The sequence below is a fragment of the Taeniopygia guttata genome, chromosome 1A, assembly GCF_048771995.1.
Source record: "Taeniopygia guttata chromosome 1A, bTaeGut7.mat, whole genome shotgun sequence".
Lineage (NCBI taxonomy): Eukaryota > Metazoa > Chordata > Aves > Passeriformes > Estrildidae > Taeniopygia > Taeniopygia guttata.
The window spans coordinates 55926746-55938423 of NC_133025.1; the positions used below are offsets into that span (position 1 = coordinate 55926746).

At 43.4% G+C, this 11678-nt stretch overlaps 1 protein-coding gene across 3 annotated transcripts in view; it reads right to left on the minus strand.

Moving 5' to 3' along the window:
* PKP2 (plakophilin 2) overlaps positions 1-7877 on the minus strand; it is a 38403-nt gene extending 30526 nt beyond the window's left edge. Inside the window, exons 1-2 of one of the 3 annotated variants that reach the window (XM_030263292.4) lie at positions 7440-7877; positions 434-546 (exon numbers count right to left, since the gene is read on the minus strand). In XM_030263292.4, coding sequence (XP_030119152.4) covers positions 434-546; positions 7440-7647 — 321 coding nt within the window. In that variant the 5' untranslated portion in view covers positions 7648-7877. Of the gene's footprint in view, positions 1-433; positions 547-5512; positions 5533-7439 lie in introns of those variants that run through there. The other 2 variants (XM_072923525.1, XM_072923526.1) reach the window with 2 other exon arrangements.
* Between the last annotated feature and the right edge of the window lie 3801 nt (positions 7878-11678).

Genomic DNA, 11678 nt, shown 5'->3' on the forward strand with positions numbered 1-11678 from the left:
GTTTTGGATGCTTAATCCTGTTTGCCTGGGCAGCCTGGCCTCTGGCCACCCTGAGGTACAGGTGTGCTGACTGAGCTGCTGTCTGGTGGGAGGAATGAAGATCTGCCTTTGTCTTAGTGGAGCGTAAATATGATTTTTCATTTTCTACCCTGATGCCAATTCTCACAAACCCAACAGGACTGTAAACAGCCCATCTGTATGACTGACTTAAATTTGGATACTGTGCTCTGAAGTCATTGGAAGGAAGGGAGAACATGAAGAGATTTCATTGTAAAACCCTTGTTTTCTCAACATCAGGTTTTAAGAAGAAAACAAATAAGCAAACAAACCTTATAACACCATCAAAATGCTATTATTTGTGGCAAAAAAAAAAGAGAATAAACTATATGTGTGATACTATTTTTATTTCTACTAATTTTCTTCTTTTCCTCACCTGGTTTGCCTGGTAATATGAGAAACTGTAGGGAGATCTTGGTGCAAAATCATTCTCAGTGATCCCCATGTTATAGACACTCTCTGGTACACTGGATGCACGGTGCAGGCTGCCTGGAACCAAAGACTAATATTAATAAGATCTTACCAAAATGCAGCATTGTTATAGAGGATGATACACAATACTGGTAGCAGTCAGCACTGACATTTATATAAGCTGCAAATTGAACAGGGAAATAATGGAGGGATATTTGCATTTTCCTGAGAACACAAGCCATTTTTTTTTCAGTTCCCTATGTACTTTGCTTAAGAGTTATTTTTAGCTTCTAGGACTCCAGTGACTTGTGCAGCTATGGAAAATGTTTTAGCAAAGCAAGCTGATATTTTAAATATCCCAGATAATGAGCTGATTAAGTGCTGAGAAACAGTATCACTGAACTAAGAACTCTTATTTTTCACCGTAACCACATTGAATGTACATGCAAATATATGAATGCATGGTTTATCCTGTCTGACTATGACATGCAAAGTACACAAGAGATGAAAATATTGCAGCTGTAGATTGGAGCTGAGAAACACAGGTTGACAAACAGCACAGTCTGAGTATAGACTCTTTGAGTATAGACTCTATTTCACAGCTGTCTGCCTCAGCTGCTGTTGTTTCTTCCCCCTCAGGTGCTAATTTAATGACAATGTATTGGAGCAAATATTGCTTCACTGATCTCAGTGCTCCACCCAAGCAGCACAAAGCGTTTGTGAACAAACTCATGGTGCTCATGGTGCTGTAAATTTGGGTTGTCCAATGACACTTCAAATCTGCACCTGAAAGGTTCACTAATCCTACAGATAATATCAAAGATCCACATCTTATCTGTTTATCTGCTCTGACTATTTTTTTCCATGACCCAGCTCTGAAAACAGAGCTGCACATTGTGGTTATTTTTTCCAGTAAAACCCCAAACAGGCCAACAAAACCTTTGGGCTGTTCCTTTTTTTCAGTGATAGAGTGAATTTTCAGAATGAGTGCTTCTCTTAATGAAACTTTCAAAAGCAACTGATATGAATGAAATATTTATTTATGAGATGCCCATGTTACTATGAGAATCTGCATATAGGAATATAATGAACATAGGTTTAAAGAGGTGAAATAGAAGTTGAAATTAAGACCTCAAATCAGTCATAAATGGGCCTACTAGGCTGAACAGGTAACAGTGGTCAATAAAGAAGTTAACTGGCCATCAATTTTCAAAATAGCAAATATTACCTGAGGTACTACAGAAAAGAAATCTAAAGAACCAATCGCTGACTTGCCCAAACTGCTGAAGACCAAATTTGTGTATCCCATAACACAGTAAAATACAATACAATATAATGGCAGACTGTGATAATTTGAGGCCTTATATAAGCAGTTATTTTGCTTGTATAATCATACTTTCCAATTCTCTCATTTTGGCAGATTTAAGCATGTATGAGGTGATTTGTTAGGACACATTCACAGTAACTCCATGTCATGAGAGTGGAATGGTGCAGCCTGGTCAAACTCATTATTTGGATTGTAATCATTCCTTCCTGACATTACAAGGTTACCATAGCCCAAGGGTTACCTGAGCACATGAGAAAGAGGCAGGAGTAAATTGTTCTCTTATACTGCAAAAAAATTCACAGAACTGTGCACCAACATCCCAAATCTACAGATTTATATGGATGTCTTATTTGTGTAATGTAATTCCCACAGAAATGTACTATTTCAGGTGCCCAGTGGTGCCCAGTAGAGTCCATCTCAGCTAAGTGCTGACTTTTTAAAGATTCACTTTCTTCATTGCTGCATATTAAAGGACTTTCATACAATAAATCATGAAATATAAAAAACTATAAATTTCGGTTTCTTTACAGTTTGTAATTTTTTTCCTGTTTATACTGTACTTAGTGAGAAAGTATTCTCAGTTACCTACTTAGGTCATAAAGGCCCTTTCAGCAAGTAATTTTTTTTGTATTTCAGGTAACTCTAAGCTTGTATTTAATAAAAATAAAAATACAAAAAAGAGGGTAAGTTAAAAATAGCAAGGCCATCCATTAACTGGTTGAGGATAAACTACATATCTAATAGTTCCGTCCTCAGAAAAACAAAATACAGTCAATCAAAACTTGTACTATGCAGTCCCCTTTTTTTACCCTTCAGTCTCCCTGTGAAATTATCCATCAGTAAAATTTTTCTCTTTGAGAGACAAACACACGGAGTTTTCCAACCTATAGAATTTTACTTTGCAGCTATGCCTTGCTTGCTCTTATCACATCAGTAAATTATTTTGCTGGCCTTCTACCTGTAGATTTATTAGGCAGACATGAAAGGCATGGTTTTTACTGTGTGCTGGTTACTTGTGCCAAAAGTCATTGTGATAAAGGAAAAAGTGTGAAGTGCTGTGCCTTTCCAACAGTTATGAGATGCAGAATAGGTGACCCGATCAGAACTTGCCTGCACCACTGAGGCGTCCCTCAGTTTATTTTCAACATACTACAAAAACCTTACACACCCAGTGCACTGTTTTGTTGTTTGATTTTAAAAAGCCATGAATTATTAGTTTTTAAATTTATATGATGTTCTCATTTACTGTTAGGATTAATACTCCATGACAGTGGTTCTCAGTGTTTTAAGTCTCACAAAAGCTCTCCCCTCAGGAAGTAAGCACATGATTCAGTTACTCATCCGAAGGGAACAAACACTATTTGAGAGGCCATAGGACACAGCAGTTGATTTCCAGCAGCCAGTCAGGAAAACATGGGTTTGCTGCAGGCCCTGCATCATGTCTGTCAACCCATAAGGGTATTTTGGACAACGCAGGCATCTCAGACAGCACCAGACACCCATGTGTGGGCAGTTGAGTGGAACTGCTTATCAGTTCCCTCTCTGCTGCCAGGATGAACTAAAACAGCTGAGGAACACCTTGGATGTGTCACTGGAGGAGCAAACTGAACCCCTCTGCTCTTCTCCACGCCTAAAATAAAAGCTGTGCAGAAGCCACCCAATATTGCAGCAGTTACAAGAAAATTCTGAGACCAGAAAAAATAATTCCAGTATCAGGAGGCAGCAGGCTGTACAGGTGACTGAGCAGAAATCCCATCTGTCTCCACAGAGGCTCATCTTGAGACCCTTTGTTCCCCTGGAGGTGACAATCCCAACACCTCCCAAGGCCTTGGAAATTTCTCCCCAGCAATCACTGCCTATGGCTGCAGACAGACCACCCCAATGTTTGCTTTGCTTTCAGAAACAACAATGACAAGAGGCACCTCTGACATACCTGGAAGATGAAAAAGACAATTATCTCCACTGAGGAGCTGGGTGTATCAAATCCCCCTTAAATAACATACAGGGGTAGCTCTGTGTTGTGAGTCTTCTTCAGCGCTTTTGTATTTCAATGGATACCATGAAAGCCAAACTTTGAACCTCTCAGTGCAGTCCTCAGTGTGTACACATCAGTGTAAGAGGACCTGAGGGACTGCCACACACCCCAAGTGCCCCCTGCCAGTGCTCATGTCCACTCCTGCTCAGGGCATCTGGGTGCTCACCTCCCCCATGGGAACCCCTCAGCGCTCCTGGACTGGCACCCTTCCATCCCTTTTCATACTTCAGCACTCAGGATGGACTGAGATGATGACATTTAATAATGGCATATCAAAACTATCACTGAGTCCCTTCATCTCCAGATCAAAGAGCCTTCCTTTTGACTGTGCTACTTCATCACTCTGCCAGCACATGCCTGGTCCCAGAGGAGTTTTTGTAACATTTTGTTGGTTAGGACATTTACACAAGGGTTCGAATTTAAGAAAAAGATTTCTTCTGGCTCAGGAGCAGAGGTGAGGAATGTAACAAAACCAACAAAATTTGAAAGTCAACACAGATATTTTTTCTACTTCCTTATCCCAGAAAGATAGAAAATTACTATGGAACAGTTAACATGCCAGCATTCTGCAAAATAGAAAGCTAAGGACATAAAAGTTGCCCTAAAAGCGACTGCAATAAGAAAACACTAAGAATTTTTTAAATTATTAAATGTGAGGAATAAATAAATCTCTGATTTCCACCATCTTATATCTGTTGCTGTTTGTTTGGAAATCATGTAAGACTGAATTCTGCTTTTATTTTTTGTTTGTTTGGTTTTTTAATAAACACACTGTGTTTATAAAACTTGTTAGAAAAAAAAACAGTACACAGGCAGCAGTTCATCAGGCCATTTGGTTTTGTGTGATACATTAGTCAATTCTGCCCTCATTTTTTAAAGTCAGGATCTGATAGAGATGCCTTAAAAAGCCAATCAAAATCCAACAGGAACAAGAGGAGAGGCAAGTGGACTCATAAACAGAATGAAGTTAAAAAAATTCCTAGAATGTATATGAAATAAAAACAGCGTGTGCAACACAACACGAGTCATTAAAATCTCTGATTCCCAAATGCCACTTTTACTTTGATAAGGTGGAACTACCTACCATTGCATTTCCATTCCTAAATAGCATCCAGAAATTTGATATGACTGTTTTTAGTTGTTTAAAACATTTAAGGGCAGCACAATCTTTAATTTATAAAGGCTCAGCAGTGGATAAACTGGACAAGTTGCAGCTGTTATTGAGCTGCTTGAAAAGCTATTAACAATGCTTGACAACATCTTGAAAAGAGTTGAGGACATACGTAACTTCAATCCTTTGGCAGCAGGTGGACTCCTCAAATCTGAAGATTACTGAATTTCTATTATCAGAAAGAAACACACCTTCCAAAAAGGGGAAAAGGGCATGAAACAACAAACAGTATGGGGGTAGGAGATAAAAAAATATTCTTTTCCATATAAAAGTAGTGCTGAAGGCTAAGCAGACACCTCTAATTTGAAACTCTAAGGTGAAATTATGCTGGCTGACAAATTGCTTCTTGTGGCTTCAAAGTTTCAGCAGAGTATAGTCAGTAGAAAATGGGCGTGCACTGATGACACTGGGCAAGACCCTTCCTAGCACTGATTTTTCACACCCAGTGGTTATGTGCTTGGCTAATTTTAGGCATGCATGTGAACACTGTGGTTTGGTATGCACTAAGTACCTTGTTGAGCAGAGTCTGAAATACTCCTACAGACAGGACAGTTATGTCACAGGGGACTGCTCCTGCTCCCTCTAAATGTTTGTAATCCTCCCCTGAAACTGCAAACAATACAGGAACCTTGATGAATGTAGCCAGAAAAGGGCTGTAATTCACAGAAAAGAAAGCTTTTGCATGTAAAAAAGGGCATAGTTGTTAAAAGCTCCCTACACACCAGAATTCAAATGTTTCTGAAAGCATAGTCCATTTTTGAGCAAGTCTATATAGAAAGTACATCTATCTAGAACGCCTATATAGAAAGCACATTGGGGCACACATGCAAGTTTATATATATTTTTCAGGAAAGTCAACATGTTAAATGCAAGACTGGCTATGATTCACATTATATAAATTTAAGATCTAGACAGATATATGTGTATTATACATATGTATAAATGAATGGAATGCATTTCAGTTTTCATTATTTTTTTCTGAGTTTTACAGTGGGACTAAAAATTGTACAGCAACTTGCCCATAAAAATATGTTTGAAAGAATAGTTCATTTTTGCATGAACTAGACATGTTACAGACATGGCATTTTCCACCCCTTATCCTGAAGTTTAAAGGTTTTGGTGTCTCAGAAATGCAAGGCCATCAAATACTTGACCTTTAGGAAAAAAAAGCAAACCAAGATAACTATCCTCAAATACACCAGGTTTGTTAATGTATTCCAGAGAAGCCAGGATGACTTGAGAGCAGGGCAACTCTGTTTTCATAGTGTTTTATGCATGGTTTAGAGACATGAGCTCAGGTTCATGACACGGTATCATTTATAAACTACTGCTTTAAAAGCTTTCTGCAGGCTCTCTGCTGAGAGAAAAAGAAATTAAGCTACCCTAAGAGTGTTTAGAATCCATATTTAAATGACAGCAGCCAAGCTAAGGACTTGCATGTTTATCTGTACACTGCACACCCATTTATGTGATTTGTACAACTGATTGCTACAAGCAGAATATGTCCATTTTTGCCATGAGCTGTTTTTTAAAATAGAGGCCAGACAAAGAACAAGAAAATATTCGTCTTCCTGACTCTTAAGATAGATGAGTGAAATGTGGTTATATAGACTTCTGTCTCACAGTTTTTAGCAAGTGAAAGGTTTACAGCTTCTTTAAGGACAACGGAGCAACAGGGCATGTAGCCTGTGAGTCTGCCATGTCTTCCCACTTAAAGTTTCATGGTATATAAAGTTTTTATGAATAGTTAAGACTAAACCCCTCGAGCATTTTGCCTTTAACCCTCAGCACCTGGCAGGCACCCTGTGGGTGCCTGGTGCTGTGGTCGGGTTCTGCTTGGGGCACAAGGTGTGGCTGCAGATTTCCTGACGGGTTTGGCCTTCTGGCTACAAGATCTAGGAAGCCAGGGATGATTGACGTCAATTTGTAGCACGCATGTAAAAGAACTGGGTAAATAATGTCTGATAGCATTATCGTTCTGTGCTTCCCGTTCATGCCTTTCCTAGAGTCACTTTTCCAAACTTTTTTTTTTTTTTTTTAATTTCACGGTTAAATAAGGCAAAACTTTTCCTACATTTTCCTTCGCAAACAGGAGCAGTGGGTAGAACTAAAGGCACTAAAATGAGCGCATGGAGCGGCTGTTGGACTAGGGGAATTTCAGCTCGGTTCCCCTCCCGGGCAGCGCCGAGCCTGGAGCGGCCGCGCCACGCAGCGAGTTACGGCGGAGGCTGGGAGGGAGAAACTTCTGACTCTTTGCGGCGGTGGCAGAAGAGTAAAAGAAGAGGCGACAGAGGCACGATTTTGTGCCCGAGCGGTGCGCAGGCCCAGCGCCGGGAAGCCGCGGGGCTATCTGGGGTCCCACCCCGGAGCCGTGTCCCGGGTCCCTGCCCGTCTCCCGCCGGCACCGCAGAGCATCGCGAAGCGCGGCGGGCACTCACCATTGTACAGCGAGCCCCGGCTCTTCCTGGCCAGCGTCTGCTGGACCTGCCGGTGGATCCGCAGCGCCTTCTCCTCCCCGGCGCGATCTCCCGACAGCTTCAGCCGCTCGTCGGAGGGCAGCGCCAGGCTGGAGCTGTCCAGCTCGCCCAGGATCTGCTGGCCCAGCACGGTGCGGATGTAGCCCTGCTCGGGCCCGCGGCCGGCCATGGGCACGGCCGGGCCGGGCTCGGCTCCGCGGACCTGTTGCGCCTCCGCCGCTTCCCCAGCGCCGGGGCCGAGGCGCGCCCCGCCCGCCGCGCAGGTGCCAGGCACGGCCCCGTCCCGCCCCGCGGGGACCGGCACTCCCCGCCCTGCCGGCCCCTCGCCGCTATTCCGCTCCCCTGCCTGCCCGCCGGGGGACAGGGTCCGCCGGAGCTGCCCGGCACAGCACAGCACAGCCCAGCCCAGCACAGCCCTGCCCGGCACAGACCAGCCCGGCACAGCCCGGCCCGGCACAGCCCTGCCCAGCCCTGCCCGGCACAGCCCTGCCCGGCACAGACCAGCCCAGCCCAGCACAGCCCTGCCCGGCACAGCCCTGCCCAGCCCTGCCCGGCACAGACCAGCCCGGCACAGCCCAGCACAGCCCTGCCCGGCACAGCCCAGCCCGGCACAGCCCGGCACAGCCCGGCCCGGCACAGCCCTGCCCGGCACAGCCCTGCCCAACCCAGCCCAGCCCTCGCCAGCGGGGAGCGGCCGCCGCCTCCGGGAACCGCCGCCTGTCCTCGTCCTCCCGCCGGGGCAGTCTCGGAGTGGCCGGGGCTGTGCTCCCGAGACAGCGATAGTGCCTTTGTGTGTGTGTGTTTGTGTGTGTTTGTGTTTGTTTTTGTGTGTGTGTTTGTGTGAGTGTGTTTGTGTCGCACCCGCCAGGACACCGCGTTCCCGTGGCACACGCACACCCCCTCCCCTTCCCCCCCCCCGTGAACAAATGCACGGACCCATTTTAAACATATAAATATGCGCTGTCCTCATGTGCCATCCCTCATGATGCTTTGCATCACGGTATATATAAGATAATTCGATATTCTTGCACGTTTAGACATTTTGTAGGTAAGCTTCAGCCTGGAAATAGAAGATGCTCGTGCTGTGAAGACCAAACTTTCAGGCGGGAGTGGTTGTAGGGCTGCTGGTTTGGGAGGTTTTCCTGCTGTCTGGGTTTTTCCAGGCTGCCCTAAGGAATTGCAGAGAGATAAGTTACAGCCGCCTTCTCTCCGTTTAGTTGTAGAGAGGTGATGAGGGAATTGCTCAATTAAAACTTGGAAAAACCCCGACTGGCTCTGCCCCTGCTGTAGTGAGGGTTTTGGCCCATGAAGTACAGCTGGGGGAAGGCTGAAATTCTCACACGATCTCAGCACACAGCTTGGAGTTAGTGTTCAAACACTCTGCTCACAGTGGGTTCAAAGCAGGAGGAACAAGGGAATGGACAGTGTTCTGGGGAAAGGAAAATGCAGGCTTTAGGAAAAGAACTAGACGATCCGAGGTTGCACAATTAAAAAAAAAAAAACAACAAACAAACAAATTCCACCAAACTGCGTGTAGGTATTTCAGCAGAAAACCCACTGATCCTTAAAAGCAAATGCAAACTAATGTGTCTTTCAGCTTCACGTATTGCTATTTCAGAGACATGCTGGGACTCAAAATGAGCTATTGAAACTTGATTTTTACCAAATTTCAGACAGCAGTGGGGGTGCACATGGCTGGGGAGGAACTGGGGTGACCTTTGACTTCAGGTACACTGCACCATAAGAAACTGGGCACCTTCTCACAAAAAAACAGGATGGGGAAGAAGAACTAGCTCCACACTTCTGAGTCCAGAATCCTTTTACCTCTGATTTTTACTCTTTGTCTCTCTTCTTTTTTTTTTTCACTAAAAGGAGGAGGGAGCTCTGGCCCTTCTCATCACCTGGACTGAGTTAAAGTCACTTCCCTTTGCTTTAATGTGTCACCCACAGGAGAGGCCATGCTAGTGATAGATGAGAATAGTTTCACAGGTTGAGGGAAAATGAGTGACACACTCCTTTCCTTATAAATGGGAAAAAGTTATATATGGGAGCAGAAAGGCTGAAGATGGTGAGGCAGAGGGGGAACCAGCTGGGAAAGAGGAGCAGGAATTTGTGGAGAGGAAGAAATTGGAGGTATGTGGCAGAACTGCATATAACAGTAGTTCTTCAGGCATAGAGCTCTTTTTGTTGTGCAGTTGGATAGGACTAACTTGCACCTTGACCTGTTAATAAAGCTGTGTTCATGTAATCAGTCAATCATACACTCCTGATGAATATGGGCAGAATTGGGATGGGCAGGAAGTAAATGTAACAGAAAAGTGCAAGGGTAGAAAAAAGAAAGAACGGGCAGGATAGGGTAGGAAAAACAATGGGGAAGACACATCACAGCTAGAAAGGAATGTAAACTATGTCAGAAGCTATGTTTGACCCTTTTGCTGACATGCAGACAGTCACAAAAGCATTTCCAGTAAACAATAGATACTTCATTCTCAGGCAGTATGAGTGAGGAGATTAGAAATAGTCTAAAAAATGTGAAACATTTCCTCCCCTCCTCCTTTTCCCTGCCCTCTTCTCCATTCCTGAACTCCAGCACAAACATGAATTCTAGATGGCTTTTATAGTCAAAACCAATTTGGTTTAACACAAAATAATGTACCTGAAATGGGTTTAATATTTAGGAAATACTCTTGCAGAGGGTCTCCTCAGATGCTACTGACACTACAGAGTGTCAGTAGAAGCTCTTGGCGCAGTGGCATTGCCTCTATTGAATTGTTATTAACTTTATTTAGCAAGTATGTACATTTATTTGTGCTTGTGTGATCCATGGCAAAAGAAATAGCAGTTTGCTCTGGGCCTTAAAAATTTTAATTAGATTTCTGAGATATATTTCTCTCCTTGTAACTAGGAGTGCTGACTGGAAAGTTGGGGGCAGGAGGAGAGAGGAGAAAGAAAAAATTTTGCCTGCACAGCAATTCAGAAAATGCTTAGCTAAGATCTGAAATAGAAATGAATTAAGTTTTTTTCTCAGCTGAAGGAAATAAACAAATGTCATGTAACTGATTGCCCCATAAATAGCAATTCCTTGAAGTTGATTTATTTTGGATTAATATCCCATCTCAACTGAAAGTCTTTTCAGAGTGAAATACTTCAGCAATGTCATTTGCAGGCGGAAAACAGCTGGGATTATCCCTAAAAGATTGCAACTTGTGATGCATGTTTGCTCACTAGATTTTTGAAAAAGAGAATTAATTACAATGCAAGTGCTGATTGAGGGATGTGAAACACCATATAAAAACATTTGCTTTCAGCCCAGTGTCTGATGCAGTCAAGCAGATCAGGAAACCAATTTTTTTTTTTTTTTTAGTAAGACATATTCTTACCAGATGTGCTTGGCCTAAACCACAGAACCTTTCTCCACCAGAAGTTTCCCACAAGTGATGTTTATATGAAAGTTGTGGTGATTTGTTCTTTCACTCTTTTTTTCCTTCCCAGTCCTCCTCTCTCTGTGTTAGGACTTAGGGAACCAGCCGGGTTTGTGCCCTGGAAAGCAGGAAAAACGGGTGTAAGTATGAACATTTAAATGTGAAGCAGCATCTTAAACACACCCAGAAAGAACGTGCGTAAACCTCTAGGACCGCACAGAAAACAAAGTGCCATTCACTCAGGGTTTGGTTTCCCCCGTTTTTCTTTCGGATTCCGCGGCTGAAGGTGCTGTATCTAAGCACTGGCTAGTCAGGAAGAGCAGGATTTTTTCCTACACGTGTCCTGTTCCCGCAGGTTGGATTTGTGCCGCCGCGGGGAAGGGAGCCCTGAGATCCCTATTTTATTGCAGGGTTTTTGTATCTTTTACCAGTAGCATTTTTTTTCCACTCTACCATCATTTTTGGAAACTAAGAAGATGATCTATTTGGTCCTGTTGGATAATTTAAAGTCAATACTTTTTTTCCTGAGACAACTAGAGGAAAAGTGTTATTTTTACATTGTAAAATGAGTGTGATAGCAGTTCTCTCCCTGTAAGAGATGTTGCAATAAACGAAATAAGGGCTGTGATTGAGACTCTCTGCCTGACCTAGGCAGAGTTCAAGGGAGCAGCAAATTGCCTGAGGAAAGGAAAACCACAGTCACACACACACATGATGAAAATGATTCTCATTGAGACGTCACAAGCATTCACTCACTTCCATGGGGTGAGTGTGGGAC